The sequence below is a fragment of the Podarcis erhardii genome (assembly GCF_964252035.2).
Source record: "Podarcis erhardii genome assembly, chromosome: 3".
NCBI classification, from domain to species: Eukaryota; Metazoa; Chordata; class Lepidosauria; order Squamata; family Lacertidae; genus Podarcis; species Podarcis erhardii.
Window position 1 is genome coordinate 62,059,062 of NC_138507.1, and position 24,079 is coordinate 62,083,140.

General features: G+C 43.3%; 1 protein-coding gene across 1 annotated transcript; it reads right to left on the reverse strand.

The window, feature by feature from the left end:
• Positions 1–701: 701 nt before the first annotated feature.
• Positions 702–18,685, reverse strand: IFNGR1 (interferon gamma receptor 1). Its single transcript, XM_081856457.1, has 7 exons — positions 18,531–18,685; positions 13,220–13,337; positions 12,886–13,055; positions 9,844–10,013; positions 7,101–7,281; positions 5,509–5,627; positions 702–3,788 (listed from the first exon to the last, which is right to left on the reverse strand). Exons 1-7 carry the CDS (start codon positions 18,616–18,618, stop codon positions 3,354–3,356), a joined length of 1,281 nt encoding a protein of 426 aa, XP_081712583.1. The 5' UTR covers positions 18,619–18,685; the 3' UTR covers positions 702–3,353.
• Positions 18,686–24,079: the final 5,394 nt, after the last annotated feature.

Consider the following 24,079-nt stretch of genomic DNA (forward strand, 5'->3'; position numbering starts at 1 on the left):
TGGACTGATGGTCTGACTCAGTAGAAGGCAGCTTCCTAGGTCTTTTGGTAACTTGCAATGGTCACTGGCATAGTTACATTCAAAGCAGCTAGTCCTCTAGGTTGCCAAGGTTCCAAAATGCTGCCAAGATGGAAGCTCTCTGCAAACGAAAGGGTACTTTGCTGATGGGGAAAGAGGCCCCCCCCCCATCTCCAGTTCTGTTTTCGTCACAGCTCAGGAGGCTTACACGGCATATAAAGTGACAAAAGGAAATAAGATACTGAGCAGTATTTGAGTATAATTTTAAAAAGAAAAAGAACCCAAGTACATTTCTTCAATTTAACAGAGACAGTTGATCTAATAATATGCACTAAAATTTTCTATGTCTATAAGGTAGCTACTGTGAAGAACAGAAACTAATCATAGCTTCCTTGCCTTAGCTGGAATCAATTACTGTCCAGATGCTAGTCTGTGAAACACAGAACAAGAGTGCCATCTATTGGCATTATTTTTTCCATGATTTAAACTTTTTAGTGAACTAAGGCTGTTTGAGTGTTCCACCAGTTTATTCAGAATTTGAGATGTTCTTCCTTTTTGGTTGCCTGCATTTTTAGGTTTATTTCAAAACAAATTCCATGCAGAAATATTTATGTAATTGGTGTCTTCCAGAAGAAACGTTTATTTTGCCTTCTAGCAATAAGAAATATAAAGACACACATATATATTTTTATAACAAACATGTATGTAATTAAAAACAAATCTGTACAAAAGTGCTTTAACATTACAAACTTGGATTAGAAGTTCCATGCCCATAAATCAAACACAGCATTTTTAGAACTTTGTGTCTAATGTTGGTCACAGGACAGAGAGGTGAGGGATAAAGAAGAGGAGGAGTTTGGATTTGATATCCCGCTTTATCACTACCCTAAGGAGTCTCAAAGCAGCTAACATTCTCCTTTCCCTTCCTCCCCCACAACAAACACTCTGTGAGGCGAGTGAGGCTGAGAGACTTCAGAGAAGTGTGACTAGCCCAAGGTCACCCAGCAGCTGCATGTGGAGGAGCAGAGACGCAAATCCGGTTCACCAGATTATGAGTCCACCGCTCTTAACCACTACACCACGCTGGCTCTCACACATTACAGATCAGTGCTAAACCCTAGGCTAACCACAGATATGGCTTTCAGATATAAACAGAGATCTAACCAGAAATAAAATAAAAGCTGCAAACATGAAGTTTAACTGGCACCATATTAATCACCCACTTGTAAAGAAACTAGGATGAACTTTTTTGTTGCTGAACGGGCAGTAGTTGCTTTGGCATATATTTTCCTTTGTCCACTGGAACTGCTGCTTCCTCACAGTGTGATCTCAGGCAACACAATGTAGATGCGATGGCATCCCCAACACTCAATAACCCACCTGATTTGGCACTGTGACATCACTGAGGGCTAATGGAGCCAATTCAGAGTAAACAGTGCACTTTCTGTATCATACGTTTATTGTGTGGATAGGTGGCGGAATGCCTACCTATCAGGAGAGAGTTACTGTGGCCCTTATGGTCACTTGTCACCCCCCCCCCCCAATGTAGGTACTTCCCAATCTTTGGTTACATCTCCACTACCATACTACTGGCAGAATGGGTGAATGCTTCAGCCTTGGGCTCTGCAGTCAGCCTATCTGTAGGTTGTTAAAAAACCTAGAACAGTATTTAGATGGCTCCAAAACGCCTTGATAATCTCAGGTCGAAATGAAGATTTTGCTGAACAGTTCATTAGTTTAGGAAGGTCAAGCAGCTCTTCCTGCAGTGGGTAAGCATACACTGCATTGCACATACGCAATGAATCTGCAGTAAAAAGGGAGACTATGCAGAAATCCTCTGACTTCAGTCTATTCAGTTCCCCATGTGACGCGAGTTAGTGCATTGCTTCCCCCTTTTTTTGCTGTCTAGTCCCTGTTTGACATTGTGTGGTGTGTGCCCCCCCCCCGTATCAGCCCACATTTGTGTCTTATTATAGGTAGACTAGACTAAGGAACAATACAAACGGGGGAGAAAGCCCTGAATATAAATAACCCCCAAAGCAGAGCAGATATATAGGAAGTGGACAGGGCTGACCAGATGCTAGACCATATGATAAACACCAAGAGTCATGGTGCAGTATAAAAAACTGGGCATTTATATGGTACAGCTGGCTATGCATAATCTTTTCCTAATTTATGAGGCTGGAGCATCTGGTGTGTTACTGTCATTCTATTAGGTCCCCCCCCCACTTCCAAGTGAGCTGTGTCTTGTTATGAGTATCAGATTTTTAAACACTGCCCTGCCAATGGGTGAAATGAAAATGCAATTTGGGGAGATGCATTAATGTGAACCTATTGCTCATAATAATGCCTTTCAGAAGTGAACATGGTACCTAAGAACAAACAAGGGGGGGGGGTGTAATTTCTATCAATTCACACACACTTCATTTTATACATGGCTGTAGCTCACAGGCTTTGCAGTCGCAAGGGACGCGACCTGTATTTGCACCCATCTATGTGGCGATGAGGGTTTTTATCAGTTCCAACTATCAATCTAAAGAAAAGGAAGAGCGAACTACACTAGACTGGAAAAGATATTCTCTACAAAGTTAGGAGAAGGTATCCAGATAGAGGGGCATTAAAATCAGTTGACCACAGACTAAGGCCCAAACATGCTGGTGGGGCAGGTACAATTTAATGCTTGAGGATATTTATGGAAACTTATTTAACTGTATCTATATAGCTATTATTAGAAAAGTTAGCTGAAGCCCTTCTCTAGAGGTGTGCGTGTAGCTGTACAGTTAAACTAAGTCTTTGGTTATAATAAAACTTTCAGGTCTTCTTTGAAGTAAGGGATTCAATGTGGCTTACTCTTAAATATGTGAGTGTTAGCTTGCAACATACCTTTTGTAGGATTGGGAAATCATAGTTTCAAATTTCACATCATAAATCATAAAAACATATATTATGAGAAGTAAAAAATTGCAGCAAGTGATCCATCTAGGTCTGAATGCTGTTCTCACAGTTAGTTGGCCAAGCTGATGCCTACAGGAAGCACACAACCAGGGCCTGAAACACAGCAGCATTTCACATCCTGAGGTTTCCTGCAGCCAGTATTCAAAAAGCACACTGCTTCCCACAGTGGGGGCAGCAAAAGATTATGATTCTTGCATTGCAGGGTGTTGGACCAGTTGACCCTCAGGCTTCCTTCCAACTCTACAATTCTTCAAATTCATAGCAGAATACTTCAGATAACCCTAAGTGCTTATAAACCTTTACAATGGATATTTGTGACAGTCAAAAGTAATTGCTTCTCTCTCTCTTTTACAATGTTCTCAGATTGAGAAACGGACCTCTTAGGCTTCTGGTGTGTCACTGGCACTCTGTGTTTTTAGCCATTCTTCCACATCAGGAGGAAGCCAACGCCTGTCATAACCAGAAATGTTTCTGCAGCTATCTGGGAGTGTGGGTTGTTCCACATCTGCATTGGGAAGATCCAGATTTGGAACACTGCTACACATCTCTTCTTGGCCACTGATGTCTCTAAAATAATTTTCATTCTCTTCGGCACTTTGTTCACCTTCAGAGATTTCCACAATAATGCCTTCATGGAGACTTGAAGTTCTCTGAGAGTGAAGTGCATCTGCTTCTTGGTCAGAGTCACTGAGGCCAGTGGCCTCTCCTGAGGGATCCGACTCTGGCTTAATGTCTGGTTCAGTTACAAGAACAGCATGTCTGCCTTCTGGTCTGGGGTCAAAGTTGACTGGGTTCATGTTTCTTACCACAGCAGCCTTAAGAAATGAAAAAGGAAATGAAAAATATAGTGGCAAGTTATTTTCCTTGGAAACAAAAGATACCACACAGCCCATTTCTCATCCGTTTTAGCATGCATGAACACATGGGAGTGCATCAGTTTGCTCATCTTCCAGCTTCTTCCCTGTCCATTTCATTTCGTTTCACTTTTAATTTTTATACCGCCTTTCTATATTGCTATGAACAAGGCAGTTTACAAGCTGAAAAAAGAGCAAAATATAATAATCCGGTCCAACACAAATAAGTCATAATAAAATATGTGATAAATTTGTCATACAGCTCCCATGTTTAGTTATAAGCCCTATAAAAATTGTAAGAGAAGTAAGGAAGTCCAAGTAATCCATAAGCTTACTGAAAGATGGGAGTTCATAAATCACTGGAATATGATAAAGATAAAGATATGGAAGATAAAATACTCAATCTTATGTTTTGCATAAATTGATATGATGCATTGCAATCTTTTATTCATCATTTGAACATAAATGTGTATTTGGATATTTAAAACAAAAAAGTGGGATAAATGCCCATAAAAGTTAAAATGGTCGCCACACCAGTGAATCTGGCTGTGGAGGCCTTTGCTTTTGACTACTAATACTGCCAGGTTGTGTCAGGCACCACAGGGACCAAGATGTGCACAGGGCCCCATGTGGCTGAACTTGCTGACAGCATTTCTAATCTCCCCACAATGCAGTGCTATGCCATGGACGCTGCATTCTGAACACTGTTGCTACCATCTAATAGTCACTCGGGCCCAACATTTTTGTCAGTGCTGCGTCCAAGCGTTTTATACCAGCAGTGGAAGGTTTTTTTCAGCTTTGGGCCTGAACAGCAGAGGTCATTAGGAAGAAAGCAGTCCTCGCTTACTCCAGGCATAGACAAACTCGGCCCTCCAGATGTTTTGGGACTACAACTCCCATCATCTCTAGCTAACAGGACCAGTGGTCAGAGATTATGGGAATTGTAGTCCCAAAACATTTGGAGGGCCGAGTTTGCCTATGCCTGGCTTACTCAATGTGTTCTACCAAATCCTGCATAGTGCATAATATTATAGTTGTGTATGACTGTATTTTGAAAACTTTTGCAACCCTCTTTGGGAGTCTCCTGAAGCTATAAAGCAGCATGTAAGTTTTATAAGAGAACCAACAAAATAAAATTTGAGTCTGTTTGCTATTAAGACATTATATATGAAGAAAGGTCCGTATAGTTAAAGCTATGATTTTCCCAGTAGTGATGTATGGAAGTGAGAGCTGGACCATAAAGAAGGCTGATCGCCGAAGAACTGATGCTTTTGAATTATGGTGCTGGAGGAGACTCTTGAGAGTCCCATGGACTGCAAGAAGATCAAACCTCTCCCTTCTGAAGGAAATCAGCCCTGAGTGCTCACTGGAAGGACAGGTCCTGAAGCTGAGGCTCCAATATTTTGGCCACCTCATGAGAAGAGAAGACTCCCTGGAAAAGACCTTGATATTGGGAAAGATTGAGGGCACAAGGAGAAGGGGACGACAGAGGACAAGATGGTTGGACAGTGTTCTCGAAGCTACCAGCATGAGTTTGACCAAGCTGCGGGAGGCAGTGGAAGACAGGAGTGCCTGGCATGCTCTGGTCCATGGGATCACGAAGAGTTGGACACAACTAAATGACTAAACAACAACAACAGCATATGAAGAAAAGAGCTTTAGGCTCCTACAGAGAACTTACCAGAGACTTAGGAAGTTTAATTGTTCTCTGTTTTTTACTGAACCATCTGTAGATTCCTGCAAGAATTCCCGCCAAAAGAAGAAATCCAAGAACACCTACAGTTATAGGAACTGTTAAATCTACAAAATTAAAGAGAGAGACATTTGATACAATAACAAGGCATTGGGTCTAATACTATTAATTCACACATATACGTATGCTACACATTTCAAAGTAGTACAGATATTTTTCAGTAAATTAGCAGGTCCTTCCATGGCAACGCAGAGCTATTTATAAAACAGCCTGGAGCACAATCTGGATACATGGACGGACACCCCCCCCCTCTCTCACACACACAAACACTCTGTTATCCATGAGAGCATGATGTAATGAGTTTAAAACAAATTCTATCTATACAGTCGTACCTTGGAAGTCAAATGGAATCCGTTCCAGAAGTCCACTCGACTTCCAAAACGTTTGAAAACCAAAGCATGGCTTCCGATTGGCTGCAGGAAGCTCCTGCAGGCAATCGGAAGCTGCGGAAGCCCTGTCAGACGTGCAGCTTCCAAATGAACATTCAAAAACTGGAACAGTCACTTCTGGGTTTTGATCGTTTGGGAGCCAAAACGTTCAAGAACTAGGCTGTTCGAAAACCAAGGTACAACTACTGTATGTAGCATTTCTAGCTTGAGAGGGACAGTCTTCCATCAGTAGGGAGTTCTACTGATGGTGTGGGTGGGAGAACGATTCTGAAGAAGCTAGACTAACATCATGGGTTCCCTCTCACAAATTAGGAACCAGGAAGCTGCATTTTGAAACACAGAACTCCCTGGATGTGTTTGTGGGCCGTCCCATAACTGCAGCAGTTGAACAGCTGGAGGTTATAAAGACATAGCAGTCAGAAAAAGCTGAACTAGTACCTGTGAATCTAGACAGAATGGCAACTATGCAAGTACAGTCGACTTGCAACTTGCACACACTTAATTTGCATGATCGCAGCTTTATGCACCTGGTGGCTGGTCACCCGCGGTAATACAAATGCACGCACAGCAGAGCTGAGAAGTGCTGGCACAGAAAGCACCTTTAAGCCCTCTGCCTTGCTTGCTGGGTTCTGAGAGGCTCCTGGCACCCTGCAATGCAGGCAAGACCTGCACAGTGTGCCATCACTCGAAAGGCAGGGATAGTCAAGGTGGGAGTGATTCCAGGGTTGTTCTAGCTACACACAGTTTTGACTATATGTACAATCTCCGAACCTAACCCCTGTGAAAGTTGTGATCCTCCTCTACTCCAAATTATGAAGCTGAGTGACCATGGTAACCACTGAATTCAGTGGTGGTTACTTCTAAGTAAAGGAGGAAAGAGGCAGCTTTTGCAAAGATGTGGAGGCTGCAGTCTACCCCCAGCCAGTCAATCATGTGAGATCACAATGATGGCAGATGACTAAGGGGTAGCCGACTTGCCAACCTGTCCAATTTGGTTTATGAGGCAGATTTTGTTAAGACTGTGGCCCATAGAGCTGTAAAGGTTCCCCACCCCTGTCCTGGTGCCTCTGTATGATCCTCTGCTCTGCAGATTATGAGGCTTTCAAAATAATGAAGAATTAACTTATTTACCTGATGAGTGTTTAGGAGGAATGTCAATACACCTCTCTTCAGATTCTTCACTCTGAATGGCAAACTCTTCTGAAAATCCTTGAACTGAAACACAATACAAGCTTTCCGAAGGAGGAACTTGAATAGATATGGTACATGATGTGTCACTACATGATGTGTCCTCTGCCTCAAATGTTTGACGCTGTAAATAACAAAAAAAAAACCCCTTTTTTAAGTTACACTTGTTTATGTAAATACAATATATGCAAGGAAACAGGAAGGGGGCTGCCAGCTGATTTAAACGCTGCCTACTAACAACCTAATTTGCTACTGAAGATTTGCAGAGTAGAAAAACCCTTTCTTACAGGCTCCATGATACAACAAGATTTTTCTTTCCATGTTTTTAGAATTAGTCAGATTATCCATTTCTGTTTCCCCACTGCATGATTTATACTGTATGTGGTTTACTTCCCTGTTCCTAACATGATGAAATCAATTTTCTCATTTCCCCCTTTTCTCTGTCCTCCCCTCCACCTCCATTCCTACTTCGTGTCAGTGGTGTTTCAACTAATCAGGGTCCTGGTCCACATTCTTCCCTTCTTTCTAACCTCATTGCTATTTCAATATGCAGCATCCCTCTTTGTGCTCTTAAAAGCTATTGGGGGTTTTTTGCTTAACAGAACCATGTTATTGTTTCTCATCAACTGTCTTCTCTTTCACTGAAATACTGATTTAGCCTCACAGTGTTAGAACAAGAGACTTGCGGTATCTTTAGATCAATGACCAACATATTGTGGGGCATATACCTAGATACATGAAAATACATATTGGGATTCCGCCCTGCCCCCCAATTGTTTCAAATGAAATAACTAAGAAATATATATCGAATTTATAGTTCCTCCTCTTTACCGCTCCTCCTCTTTAGTTCCATTATTACTGTCTCTTTTTAAAAAGTCTATTTAAAAAAGAGACAGAAATTCCTGTCTTTTCTTCTTTACCATTACATTATCCTGACTTTTGCATTTGTTGAATATATCCAAATTTCATTCTTTCTCCTCCTACAACTAAAACATTGGTTTATACTGATTTTATGCTGCCTCTATTACTTAAAGCATCAAGCTTGCCTAATTCCCTCCCCAGGCATGCTTAATTCTCTTCTCCACCCTCTATCTTGAGTTCTCAAATCTGCTACTCATTTTGCCCATCCTGCCTCCTGGACTGACCACTTCTGTCTTCTTTACTGGCTCCCCTTTCATTGTGACATTCATTTTAAACTTTTGCTCTTTGCTTCTAAGTGCATGCATTCTCTTGCCCTTGGTTTTGTCTTTCTCTCACAATGTGGCCCTACTCATTCCCAACATTTTGCTAGCACTCTCTTCCTCACCAAGTCCCTTTCTTCCTCTGCTCCCCCCCCCCATTTCCATTATTTAGTGCTCATTATTCTAACCCAGAGGGAAGCAGGTGGCGCTGTGGTCTAAATCACTGAGCCTAGGGCTTGTCGATCGGAAGGTCGGTGGTTTGAATCCCTGCAACGGGGTGAGTTCCCGTTGCTCGGTCCCTGCTCCTGCCAACCTAGCAGTTCAGAAGCACGTCAAAGTGCAAGTAGATAAATAGGAACCGCTCCAGTGCGAAGGTAAACAGCATTTCCGTGCGCTGCTCTGGTTCACCAGAAGTGGCTTAGTCATGCTGGCCACATGACCCGGAAGCTGTCTGCAGACAAACGCCAGCTCCCTTGGCCAGTAAAGCGAGATGAGTGCGCAACCCCAGACTCGTCCGCGACTGGACCTAATGGTCAGCCGTACCTTTACCTTAACCTTTATTCTAATCCAATGTGGAAGCACTGCCCCAGGTCTTCAGTGGCAATATGCAGCTGGATCCTACATAATTTTCACAAATCTCTTCCTCCCTGGTGATTTCTTCTCTTAAATTTTAAGGTAGGTACGTGTTGGTGTGGGTGTGGTAAATTACTACCTTATTTTAAAAGACATTATATACTATTGTTACTGCTGTAGCACAATTAAACCATCAGTACTCTAAGAGATAAAGCTTTGTTTCTTGAAAAAAATGTGGAAACTGAAACTTTAATTGTACCCTAATATACACAATACTTAGAAACCTGTTTAACATAAATTGTTTTCAATGTATTGTTTTCAATTGTCTTGCTGTGATGAGTAACACATTGAACAGTCTTAGGGCACATGAGATTGTCCATTAAAATCTCTATGCAGTACTCCTGATTCAGAGACACACACCTAGATTCTGAACACAGTAAGTAACAGGAATGACTTGGGTAAAGAATTCCAACTGTCATTGCAAAACTGTCAGTGCTTCAGCATAAATGAACAGGTCAATCATGTGAATTTATGTCGTTGAGGTTTGCAGCACTTATCAAAAATAAATCTTGCCAACTATGCCCTTAAGGGGAAATAGTACACTTGTAGATTGAGAGAAGCAAGCACACAGTTTGAAAGAAACACATTTTTTTTTCCAGGCCTTTACCTTCCCCATGCTAATATCAAGAAGAAAAACAGGATGTCCCTTCACAGCTCAAGAATATGAAGTATACAGCAGGAAACAGGAAACAAAGCACACCCAGAAGTCCAGCCATTAGGCAACTTCCAGTTTCCTAAAAAATGTATGGAATATACTTCATGTGCCTGGTGGAGAACTGAAGCTCATCAGAACTATGCTGAAATTGTTCTCTGAGCATCACATCAAAAACAGCCTCTACATTAGGGAGAGAAGTTGATAGTCTTAAATATACCTTTTCCGGGTGTCCTTTTTCCCAAAGGAACACTCTGGAGGTGAAGTCTGTGATGTTTGCCCTTAAAGTAAGTGGGGACTTCTTGCCATATGGAGTGAGAGGAACTTCAGTATCAACTTTTATTTCATGATTCTCAATGCAGATATTAAATTTTGGTGGTGCTATTCGGCCTGAAACAGTTAAACTTTTCCTATTAATATCAAACAGTTCACAGTACTGCAATGCAAGAAAGTTAGCTACAGACAACTTTAAACATTTATCAGCGTGATTGAAGCAGTATGGGTGAATCATCAGATCTTTTCTGGGGAACAACTTGTGGACAGAATGCAACCCTCAGCCCATTTGTATTGGCTAAAATTCTACTGTATGTAGGGATCAGGCTGCTTGGGTCATGCCACTCTCTTAATATACCGCAAAGTGTTGTGCTGCAAGAATAACAACTATACTTTTCTTTTAACTCTGTGAAGTACTACAGAAGTAATTAAAATGATAATCAACAGAGAGAATCGACAACCCATGAAGTTACTCAGTAAGGAAATTGTGAAGCTACCCCTCATGAATCATAATAGGAGCATTAATTGGAGGCAGGTACTATTTGTCACAGGCTGCTCACCTGTGCTACACACATCTCCCCCTTAGGGCTGGGCGATATCAGCTTTTCGACATCACGGTGTATCGCCAGCCAAACACTGTGGGGTTTGGCGATATACCAGGATGCTGAAAAAACAAGATGCGCTGGCAAGAGCTGAGGCAGTTTCACCCAGGCTTGCAGACTGGGACAACACAACTTGTTTGCGCTGCTCAGCTGAGGAGAGAGGGTTGCTGCTCCCCACAGCGAGCAGTTAAAACAGCCCTGATGCTCTTGCCATCTTGCCATTCTTGTGCAAGCTGCGAGAGCACTGGGGCTGTCTCAGATGGGGGGGGGGAATATTAAACTGCTCAACTGAGGAGTGGCAACTGCGCTCCCCTCAGCGGAGCAGTTTCAGAGCCTCTAACCCACCGCTGGCTTGCAGGAGACATTGCCAGGCTGGGGGCTCCTTTAACTGCTCAACTGAGGCAAGGGCAGCTGCACACTCCTCAGTTGAGCAGTTTAAAGATGCAGAGGGAGGAACAAGCAGTGCCCGCTTGAGGAAGGAACTCTTGACTCCCTCCAGTGGACGCTGCTAGCAGAGGGACTCAGGAGTGGTGGCAGTTTCACCAGCGATATACCGCTAAGTCAAACCAACATCGTGGTCTCATACTGGTCCTGGGCGATAAATCAATATATCACCCAGGCCTACTTCCCATGCTCCACTCTTAAGCCCCTGAGCTTGGAGGCTTAAAAGGGGAGCGAGGGAAGCCTTGCAAAGGGCTCTGTGAGTCTCCCCGCTTTAAGTTCCTGATCTCAGAGGGGAGTAAAGGACACTTGCAAACCCTTTCCCAAGTCACCTTGCACTTCGCTTCTTAGCCTCCGAGACTTGGGACTTAAAAAAGGGAGATTTACAAAAGACTTTAAGACAGCCGCTCCCCTTTGGAGGGGCTCAACCTGGAGAGCAGGGACAGACTTAAAGCCTTTGCAGAAGTCTCTTTCAAAAGGGTTGTGTACAAGAGCTGCTTTCAGACAATCAGTGCTGTATTTTAATATTTTGTTGGAAACCACCCAGAGTGGCTGGGGAAGCCCAGTCAGATGGGTGGGGTATAAATAAATTATTATTTTCAGGGTACCCAGTACTGGCACTTTTGTTGTTGTTAAAAAGTGTGACACTTACTGTAACAACTTCATGGTGAGTGCCGGCACCTATTTTTCTAGAAAAAAGCACTGGCTTTAATTGTCACTCAGATGAGTGATGATTTAATCCTGATAAAAAAGTTCCTTCCAGTAGCACCTTAGAGACCAACTACGGTAAGTTTGTTATTGGTATGAGCTTTTGTGTGCATGCACACTTCTTCAGATACCAATAAAAGTTCATACCCATAACAAACTTAGTTGGTCTCTAAGGTGCTACTGGAAGGATTTTTTTTAATTTTTTTCGACTACAGCAGACCAACACGGCTACCTACCTATAACTAGATTTAATCCTGCTCTGTGATCTTGCTCCCTGCTGGGAACTTGACAAACAGTGAAGTATTAAACCCTGACTGTCTGCTTTTCAGCTGGCATAATCAGTAACAGTTGATGTGTGGCTAGGTGTGGTTTGGAGAAAATAATAATAATAATAATAATAATAATAATAATAATAATAATAATAGTAGTAGTAGTACCCACCCTTTACCTTAAGGTCCCAGGATGGGTTACAACATTAAAACAACATTACGGACAATTTAAAACAATCCACAACCATAAAAATAAGGTGGGTCCTGAAAACACCTGTAGATGCAGGTGTTTAAACAGTACAATGAAGGGTGCAAGGCAAACCTGTGTGGGTAGGTAGTTCCACAGCTTAGGGGCCGCCACACAGAATGCCCTCTCCTGGCTGCCCACCCAAGCCTTAGAACTACCAAGAGGGCCTTTTCTGCTGGTCTCAGCACCGTAGAGGGTATGTAGGGAAGGAGACAGTCTTTCAGATATTGGGGGCCTGAGTTGTTTAGGGCTTTAAACAGCAATGTGAGTGGTACCTTGAATTGGGCCCAGAAACAAACAGGGAACCACTGCAACTGTTTTAAAACACAGTTGTATGAGATCTAAATGGAACCCCAGTCAGTAATCTGGTTGCTGCCTTTTGGACCAACTGAAGTTTCTGAGTCAACAAGGGTAGCCCCACGTAGAGCGCGTTTCAGTAATCCAATCTGGAAAGTACCAGAGCATGGAGTATAGTGGCCAGATCACCTTTGTCCAAAAGGGATCGTAGCTGGTGAACATGCTAGAGTGGGAAAAAAATGCCACCTTAGCCTCCAGTGTCCATGTTAAATACAGGAGCACCTACAAACTGCAACCTTGTGGGCTAAGTTGAACCCCCATGTGAGCCCCCAATTGCCCTGCAGCCTGGAGATTCCCTAGCCCCATTGCAAAGGATAGCCCACACTCAAGATCTAGAAGCCTTACATATTTCAATGACAACTTACCATTCTCAAACACATGATATCGGTCTGAACTTGTATAGTCAGATTCATGCGGTCCATTAAGAGCTTTAACCTTCACCCAGAATGTATCACACGACTCATCAACCTCGTGGGTGATATCACAATAGTGTTGTGTTATGTTTACACAGTTATCAACTTCCACATCACCAGCCCTATGTAAAACAAAAGAAAAGAAAACATTCGAAATTCATATTCAGATTTATAAAGTGTGATAAAATTGCAAAAATTGTTTATTTTTGTTAATCTGCTGATTCATTAGAAGACAGCACTGAACGAACAAACATTTGGGGGAGGTACAAAGTCAAAACAGTCTTACCTATCATAGCACTGGATGCTCACAGTAAAGAGAGTCTTTGAAGACACACTTTTGTAATCCCACCGAACAGAGGTGTTGAAATTATATGAATCTATGACAATATTGCTTGGTGAAGGCACTGAAAATACAAAGGTTATTACTGCTTTGATGCAACTGAATTAAATGAATTTTGAAAACAGCCAACCAAATGACTATTTATAATTCTAGTAGAAGGATATAAACAGAACACACAGGGGCTGGGGTGGACAGCAGAATTGCCCTGTGTTTCTGCAGCCTCCCGCATGTCACATACATGTGCATTCCTATACATGTAGGAAATGTCCAACCTCTATGCCTGAAATCTGGATGGAGGGGATTGCATGTGTGGATGTGGGCACCTACAGCTTATTCTCACCTTATGTCAAATGCATGGAAGCAAAGGAGGTCTGTCCTGCCCTCTTTCTATGCATTTCAGGACACATGTCAGTAGGTCTAATTCCACTGAAAATTTCTACAAATATACCAACTGTAGCCTTGCCAGCCTTCAAAAATGATACCAGCCTTCAAAAACTGTACCACCCTGCATGAACCAAGGTGGCACAGAGAGCTTGAGGTTGATAAGCTACTTCCCTCACTATGAATTAACTACTAAAAGCCACCCCGAATTAAAATTATTTATACACTGCTTTTTAGTAAGAGAGAGAGGCTCCCAGAGCACTTTACAAAAAAAATCAGCTGTAAGATCATCCTTGCCTCAGGCGTATGATCTAAAACACATGACTTGAGGAAAGATGGATTTTTATTTGGGGGGGGGGAGGAAACCAAACTTCGTTCTTAAAGTTATATTGTACTTTTTAATAGCCTCATTTCCCTCCCTAGTTGTTTTTACCTATTTCCTATATTTCAACATTTTCTTCCAATTTCTTCCCACAAAACTTTCTGTACATCATGACAAACCGGGGTAATAATCCTGTATAGTCCTGCTAAGCCACCTGGTCTAGCCACTTCTAGTGTAGTGAGTGAGGCCTTTCTCATTAAGAGACAGGTCTAGTCTGTGACAGGAACACCCCTCCCCTCTCTTGATGTAGTTCCCTCCATAGCTCAGTAGAAATGGGTTAGCACCTTAGTCTTGCCTGCTATGCTGAGCTGCTGTTCTGTAGCTCATGAACAAATACAACTTCTCCTGACTCCTGCTGCTTCCTGGTATTTGGGCAGACCCCTTGCAGGGTTTTTGCACACAGTGGGTACCCTTGTTAAACCCCACAGGATGCTTCATCTGCAACTGTAAAATATAGCCAGGACTTCCTCTTGCACTGGCACCCACAAGTTATGTTTTCACTCATATTGTGCAATGTAGGTGCAACATTTTAAGTTCTAAATGAATGCCTTTGCGTCTTCCATTGGATAAAAGGGAAGATACATTTTACTTAGTTGTAGAGATAATCCACCTTTCATTAAAGCAGGCAACATAAGACTTACCTCTATCATGGAGCCATCTTTTAAACTTTTCAGGAATGTAAGCAAAAGGAAGAAAAGGACAGTTCACTAAGCTGACAATATCCTTTCCACACTCAGGACGATGCACTATGTGAAGCTAAAAGTTCCTAGCTTTTAGTAAACCACTATTCCTTAGAGGCCTTCCAAACTTGAGTTACACAATTGTTTTGAAGCTACAAGCACACCAGCTGCTAAACGATACTAAGCTGGGGATCTCTAACATATTTCCAGAAAATGCGCAACTAGAGTTCCAAGTGATTTCCCGAGTGCCTCTTCAAATACTTGCTCCGCATCTGTTCCTCATGCCTTCCTAAAGGGTCAAAGGCCACCTTGAACCATAGTCAATTCTTCAGAGCATGTATGTCAAGAGTGGCCATAGTGAGAACAGTTTTAAAAGCTTCTTTCCAAAAGACTACACTATTTTAAATCGATTTTTATCCTTCCTGGTTAAATTCATATGGAATAAAAAATCTGAGGGATCTTAGAGATGTCTCTCTCTCTCTCACACACACAAAAATTTCTGACATCATGGCATCACAGTAGTAGTATTATGTAGTAGTCAGTATTTTAAATACAGTATCAAATTTAGTGGGGCCATTGGGGACTCACAAACAACCTTTGGGAGTCAGGGTCACAGGAGACCTATGGAAGCACTCATCAAAAAATTAAAATCTTGACAAATTTTGGAGAGCTCATGGCATCACAGTAAGAAACCCACATGAGTAAAATTAACAAACTAAAAGCACATTAGAACAACAACAGATGACAAATTTGAGGGTCTTAAAAGCTGCTTGGTGGAACAGAGGCTGCCTGTGAGTTAGCTATTCCTGATACAGAGGATGTGTGGAAATCTTACTAGACTGATTCAATAGGTTAACACTAATAACGTATCTTTAGAATTCAGAAGTATTGTGAAAAGAAAGAGTTTACAGTCGTTTCATGGGTCCAGGGCCAGCTGATTTTAAGTGACCTTTATGGACAAGTTGGTTTAGCAGCCTAGTGTGCTTAACTTGCAGAGCGCAAGATTTATTGATTACCATTGTCTGGATCAACTGTACAACTGCTGAAGGTCCCATATCAATACCGTGTGCCCGCCCCCCCCGAGCACAGGTGTAGAGAGCAAAAGTGCACATCTACTCTGCAGCCTCACCCCTGCACACATCCCTGCTTAACTATGCTTCAGTCCATGCCTATAATAATAATATTATAACAATTTATTATTTATACCCCGCCCATCTGGCTGGGTTTCCCCAGCCACTCTGGGCGGCTGCCAACTGAATATTAAAAACAATACAGCATCATACATTAAAAACTCCCCTAAACAGGGCCGCCTTCAGTTGTCTTTTAAAAGTAAAATAGTTGTTTATTGCCTTGACATCTAATGGGAGGGCGTTCCAAAGGGCAGGCGCCACAACCAAGAAGGCCCTCTGCCTGTTTCCCTGTAACCTCACTTCTCACAGCAAGGGAACCGCCAGAAGGCCCTCGGCACTGGACCTCAGTGTCCAGGCTAGATGATGTGGGTGGAGACGCTCCTTCAGGTATACAGGACTGAAGCTGTTTAGGGCTTTAAAGATCAGCACCAACACTTTGAATTGCGCTCAGAAATGTACTGGGAGCCAATGAAGATTTTTCAGGACTGGTGTTATATGGTCTCGGCGGCCGCTCCCAGTCACCAGTCTAGTTGCCGCATTCTGTAACTTCTGAGTCACCTTCAAAGGTAGCCCCATGTATCCCTTGATCACATGCACCAGCATGAGCAAACAAACCCAGGTGTTACTCTGATTAATCTATAACTTTATACACCTAATATAGTCTTTACCAATGTCGTGCCCTCTATGCTTTTGGACTACTCCTCCCATCAGCCCAAACAGCACAGCTGTAATAGCTGTGGCTGATGGGAACTGTAGTCTGAAACATTAGGTCAACAAAGGGAATAGCTGTCAACTTTTCCCTTTTCTTGCGAGGAATCCTATTCGGAATAAGGGAATTTCCCTTAAAAAAAAAGGGAAACGTTGACAGCTATGACAAAGGGTGACATAATATCACACTGATATACCTAATGATTCATACCTAAGCACTAACAGCCTTTTGCACGGCCAGTTTGGGAGCAAAAAATCCACAGCAAATACAGTGCTAAAAAGGCCATATCACAATAAAAATATGCTTGGCTGAAAAATTTAGGACTTGGGGCATTTGTAAATAAACTAAAGGGTAGGTTCACTTTACTTTCTCTCATATTAAGTTAAAGACTGCCATTCACTCTAATAACAAAAAGAATAGCACTGAAATATATTACGCTGGACACGACATTTGACTTCCATGACTGGCCCTGTCCCAATTTAAGAGTTCTCACTTTAATGAAATTGTATTAATTTGGAACTAATTTGTATTGTATAATTGGGTTATAATTGGAAAACTAATAAAAGAAGCCACTGAGTGTAGCCTTTTGGCAAAAATTTCTCACAATTCAGTCACAGACCCCTTGCAGGTTATTGTGTGCTAGTTTGAGTGTAAGCAACAGTTAATACTGGGCACTAACCAGGTCCTTTGTTCTACAGTATTTTTTTAATGGATTCATTGTATGCTTTTATATTGTTGTAAACTGTTGATACATGATACAGCGGTAGATAAATACTTTTATTTAAAAAAATACAATGTAGAATCTGCATGAACTGGGAATTTATCACAGAATGCTTCATTGTGGATCAGCACAGCAAAAGGAGATCTTCTGAGTTATGGAAGATTTTGCCTCAAAATTGCCTCACCTATAGCAACAAAATCCAGGCAACACAGTTGGGCATACAACTCACATGCTATGTGGCATATTTACTGTAACTTAAGTAAATCTGCTTATACCATGTTGCTTAACTCTAATAATAAATAATTTATTATTTATACCCCACCCATCTGGCTGGGTTTCCCCTGCCACTCAGGGCGGCTTCCAGCAAAATATTAAAATACAAGAATCAACTTTCTTATCTACTTCCTTGTATGAATAAGCACCAGAGAACCTACTTCTTCTATAATGCAATACAGGATGAAAAAAGAAAATCCCAAACATTTTCCAAATCACAAAGCCTTACAGAAGAGCCAAACACAAGCAGGGGTCTAAAGTCACTTAAAACTCTGTGACCTGGAAGCACCAGCTGCATATTTGACAATATGTGGGAAGTAAATGCAGTGCTGGCTGGCAAGGCAGATCAACTTAGTACTGTATTCGGCTGTACGGATTTGAGGCCTCACAATCAGTTCTAACAAACCCTGACTCACTCGAAGCCTAGAATGGCGGTGGGATGGGCATAATGTCTTTCGTGCATACCTGATACCAGGGTACATGAACGGCGCACACACAACATGTGGGATATAAAAACGCACTTAAGAAATAAATTTGACACGGATAAATAATGTCCCCATATTTTGGGGGCAGCCCCTTACGAATGGGCCGGTTTCAAGGGGGGGCTTTCCCGTGTGTTTCAAAGTGCCCGGTCGACTTTGCAACGAAGATCAGTAACTAGAGATGATGCCTCCTTCGAAATACTTAACCTACGGGACGCGCGGACCATGCGTAAAATCCAAAGAGGGAAGCGTGGAGAAGGCGCGCCGCTACCAAGACCAGAAGCGAGCAAAAACGACCAGCGTTGAACCAACCGAGCTTTGGCATACCGGAAAACTCATCCCGGAAACCAGATCCTAAACCTATAGCCCAGGCCTCTTAATCCAGGAGTCTCTAAGAGTCGAATTCGCAGAGCCAGCCGCGCTGAACAATGCGCCAGACTCCGGCGGCGCCTCGCTTCAGGAGGAGGCCGAACCCGGACCCGTTCCCCTCCCACGGTACCTTTCTCCGGCAGTGCCAGCGCGCCAGACCCGCCGCGGAAGGCCCACGGCAAGACCGCCAGGGCGACCAGGAGCTCCGCCGGCCCCATTTTCCTCACCCCGAACCACAACAAACCAAGGCAGGGCAAAAAAAAAAGCACCGTGGGCCGCCTCCGCACTTCCGCGGCTGGAGCCGCTCCCTCGGAGAAAGCCCCACCCACCCAGCCGGGCTCTCACAGAGGGGCGGGGTGGCTGGCAAGGGACGGCCTCCGGACTTTTCAGCTGGAGAGTCCCTTCTCTGGGGAGGCGCGTGAGCATAATAAAGCTGCAGCTGCCTCTTGTTCTGGCTGAGATAGTACGGCCCCAGGCAACCTCAAGTTTTGCTGGTTCTCACAGGAGAGTTGATGGGAGCAAGACGTGAACACTTCAAGCAACAGAGCTTATCCAATGCCCATGCTTGGATCAGCTAAATGTCAAGTTGCTAAAAAGTAATGTATCTAATCTGAAGAGCATTTGTGGTGGTTGTTTGTGTTGACCTCACAACAGCTAGAGCAAAAGGTCAAGCAGTCACCCTTTCTTTTCTTAAGTTTTCGTGTGTGAGCACAAATCATTCCCAATCATGGCTACACTAAAATGCTGGATTTCGTGAGCGTTCACATTTATCGGCAACCAAACAAAAAAGACAGCCTCAAAATGAAGCGGGGAGTCCCCTCAAAATAAACCACGAGGTTCCTTCTCCATTGTCTGAAACTACAGGAAAAACTACAGGCTCACATACAGGTATGCACAATACACTTTCAAAGCGAAACAGTACGTTCCTGCAACATTGACTAAAGAAAATACATCTTAGTTCATTTTACAGTTTTGATCTGCTCTTGACTTTCCGTGTGACCCTAGAATTCTCTGCATCGCATCACTCAGTCATAACTTTAACTTCCAACACTGGCTAAAAACGCTGAAAGGTGGTAGTGGAAGCAGAATGCTGGCCTAGATGGGCTTTTGTTCTGATTCAGCAGGCTTCTTACCATGTTTTTAAGATTCCAGCAAAAGAGACCAGTGTCTGTTTTGCTTGAAATATTAGAGTCCAAAACAAGGAGCAGGGAACTTCTTGTTCTCAGGCCAGATGTGTTTAACTCTACCCTCCCTGTCTGAAGCTCCACCCTTTAAAAAGAATTCCCTCATGAAACAGCTAGGCTTTTAAAAAATGGTTTGGATTTGCTGCAATGGGAAATTTAATGATGTCAAGTCTAATTGCAGCCTCAAGGGGAGGGATGTCATAGCTCCGTGTGCTGTGACCACTCTTGAAATTAAAAAGGTGCTTTAAGTGTTCACGTATTGCTCACATCAACTCTCTTGTGAGAACCAGCAGAACTTGAGGTTGCTTGGGACTGTACTACAGTATCTCAAACAGAACAAGAGGGTTGTGTGACCTGGTTTTATTGCTATCTCAGTGTACAGCTGGTACCTCAGGTTACATATGCTTCAGGTTACAGACTCCACTAACCCAGAAATATTACCTCAGGTTAAGAACTTTGCTTCAGGATGAGAACAGAAATCGTGCTCTGGCAGCGCAGTGGCAGCGGCAGCAGGAGGCCCCATTAGCTAAAGTGGTGCTTCAGGTTAAGAACAGTTTCAGGTTAAGAATTGACCCCTGGAACGAATTAAGTACTTAACCCGAGGTACAACTGTACTTGCAAAGCTTGTTTTTCCTGATAGCTCCAATCAGCAGGGTCTCTACAGCCAAAAATTCCAGAGCCTGTCCCCTTACTGGCTCATAAACTCTGGAAGGTTAGCAACAAAGAAATGTGACCTTGTGGCTGGGAAATTTTCCCCATCCGGGTCTGAAAGAAATGAAATTCTGCTCTGTATTACTGGTGCAATATGCAAAAACAATAGTAACTTTTGTACATTTATGCTTTTATCAGGGAAGTAGAAATAACTATGCTTATAAACACATTCATAAATGACTGAGCATACCAAGGACACTGTGGTGCTTCATTTGTTTGAAGCGAATGCTTTGGTTTTTTTCTAAGTCACCGCAGCACAGGAAATACTGACCTCATAGTGAAAAAGTGTTAACCTCACCTATTTCACTTTCCCAGTGGTTTTAACAGTTATAATAAATGCCTACTCCAATTTCTGGGACGCAGGTGGCGCTGTGGGTAAAACCTCAGTGCCTAGGGCTTGCCGATCGCATGGTCGGCGGTTCGAATCCCCACGGCGGGGTGAGCTCCCATCTTTCGGTCCCAGCTCCTGCCCACCTAGCAGTTTGAAAGCACCCTTAAGTGCAAGTAGATAAATAGGTACCGCTTTATAGCGGGAAGGTAAACGGCGTTTCCGTGTGCTGGGCTGGTGCTGGCTTGCCAGAGCAGCTTCGTCACGCTGGCCACGTGACCCGGAAGTGTCTCCGGACAGCGCTGGACCCCAGCCTCTTAAGTGAGATGGGCGCACAACCCTAGAGTCGGACACGACTGGCCCGTACGGGCAGGGGTACCTTTACCTTACTCCAATTTCAGATTACATCCCTTACTGCGGGGGAGGCCTCCAGATGTTTCCACGCCACAGCTCCCATTAGCCCCGACCATTGGCCATGTTTACTGGAGCTAAGCAAAACTGGAGTCCAACAACATCTGGAGTGGGAGACCCTAGCAGGATGATTTGGTATGAAATTGTGAATATACTATAAAGAATTTTAAAGTTTGAAGTAAGATTCAATGTAGCATGAGTGGGTATAGGCTCATACAATGTGGCTCCTTCCTCTCTTCCCCCCTGCAGTCCCCCAAAATCCAGAGTAGATTTTGAGTCCATGTGATGATGTGTAAGGAGAAGAGAAATGGAAAGTCCTGTTGCACATGTGTATTTCCATTGTGCAAGTGGGTGGAAATTGAATCTGTCCCTTCAGCTGCAGGATAGAATAACTATGCTGTTCAACACTGCCTTGCTCCCGTGACTGAGAGAGCCCACGCCATATGCCGTGCTGACGTCATGTGCACATGCCACTCAATGTGATAATGTCTCTCGCGCATGCCACGCAATGGGCTGCTGTGGAATTTTGAGGGGCCCACCCCCGCCCCCTTGAAAATTTAGAAGACATCAGACCCACGCCCCCCAGGTGGCACCCCTGTTGCTGCTGCATTGACTCATGAATTGTCTTGCGCGTTACTTGCTCAAGGGTGATGCCACTGAACTCTGTGAGACTCAGGCTGATTTGTACATTCACTCTATCATTCTTCTGCTTGCATTTTCACAAAGTATGTGAGGGTGACACCTTTTATTTATTTATTTATTTACTTATTTACAAAAGTATTTATATACCATCAACTCATATATAGTATCAAAGTGGCATAAAACAATAATATATATAATAGAACATTAAATATCATAAAAACAATATGAAATAATCATTAAAATGATTAATCAACACAGTTTAAACCAAGCATAGGCAAACTGGGCCCTCCAGATGTTTTGGGACTACAACTTCCATCATCCCTAGCTAACAGGACCAGTGGTCAGGGATGATGGGAGTTGTAGTCCCAAAGCTTCTGGAGGGCCAACTTTACCTATGCCTGGTTTAAACAGCTGCATAGGCCTGTTGGCATAAAATATTCTTCGGGAGTCAATAGCAAGGACAGAAGCAGTTTTAGGGTAGCAAGACCAGTTTGGCCACACTGGGCGCAGATGATGTGGGGGGCACCGCAACTATGATGTAGAATGATGTGCTAGAGATGGGGGGGGGGGGGCTGATGCCGAATTTTGGTGTCTGCTGAAATTTGAGAGCCCAAATTTCAAGGGCAAGGATGAGCAAGGTTGCCTACCAAATCTCTGCTGGAAGAGTGTGGAACCAGTGACACTAAATGACCACCATTTGGGCTTCTGTAACATGGGAGAAAGCTAACAACACTCCTCTGGATGACCTCAGTGACTGAGCCTTGGATATTAGGGTTCAAATGGTCCTTAAGGTACTCTGGACCCAAGTTGTACAATAGCACAAGAACCTTAAATCTGACCTGGAGCCATATAAGTAAACCAGTGCAGATGTTTCAGCAGATGTGTAACATGCTGTTGACCATGTACCATGTACCCCCATCAACCACTGAAGACAGCTACTGAATTTGCTACTTGCTAGAGCTTCTGAACCAGTCCCAATGGCAGCCCCACATATAGTGTATTACAGTAATCCTGTATCAAGACTACCAATGCATGGAGTACAGTGGCCAGGTTATCTGATACGCACCAGCTGAAGCGGGAAAAAGGCACTTCCAGTCATACCGGTTGCTTGGATGTCTAATAAAATAGATGTATCCAGGAGTATCTCCAAGCTACACACCTGTCCCTTTAGAAGAAATTTAACCCCATCCAGATCAGGCAATCGCAAATCTTCCAGACGTGGGAACCACCTACTCACAGAACCTCCATCTTCCCAGGATTCACACTCCATTTATTGACCCCCATTCAGTCCATCACTGCATTCAGACACTGATTCAGGGCTTGTACCAACACACCTGATTCAGCTGTTAGGGAGAAATACAGCTGCCTATCACCAGCCTAGTATTAACACCATACTCCTAAATCCCTAACCACTTCTCACAGTGGCTTGATATAGATGTTAAATTGCATTGTGGACAAAAGAGTGTCATGCAGAACCCTAGAGCACAAGTACTAGGGGGCCACAGAACACTAGTCCAATCAAAGTTGGCCTTAGGGATGGGTGAACTGGGCTGCCAAGCTTGAGACCAGTGGCTTTTTAAAATGTAATGTTCACAGTAAGCTAGGGTGGCAAAAAGCAAGTGGCACACATGTGGTGGACTTATACTGGACCAGCCACACATCACCCCATTATTAGCTGTTCTTCAATGCTTCCCCAGTGTTGCTGTAGTATTACTATTGTGCTACAGTGCATGAAAAGTGGAACACGAACAGTTTCCTGGGACATTTAGAGACCACTTAGAGATGACTGTGATCAAGCAGTATACAAATTGCTGAAGTATGTAAATAAATACATTTGTGGTATGAAAAGTTACAGGATTTCAGCAGGAAGTTGGCATACACCAGCTGGTGACAAAGCAGGCCAGAAGCTTTTGCAGGGGCAAACAGTATTGAAAGTGGGATCGTGTATAACCGCTCCAATACCATCATGAGCACAAATAATCATGAATGCATAACAAATAGGATGTCTGGAGGAGTCCTAAATGTTGCAATCGGTTCCCCAGTGTACTGAGCTCCACAGGCAGAACCATTCAGGGGCAGTTAATTAATGCAAATCCCCATGTGTCTCTCCATAAGGAGAGCAGGGAGGATTATCATACTGTCATGTACACTAGCAATTTGTGTGCAAACTGCTCAGTGGAAGATTTCCCTGCCAAAATGGACTGCCAGGCTTCAAGCCACTGCCAATTTTGTGAAAGGCATAGAGGAAATAAGGTGTCTGGAATTAGTTACACCACTCTCAAATATGAATGTGCTTGGTGCTTTCAAGACGGCTCTTTGTTGATGCATGTTTGGCCCTGATCCATCAAGAGGCATTGCCTGTGCAGCCCCCAAGTACCAAGTGTGGGCCCACCCAAATAGCCC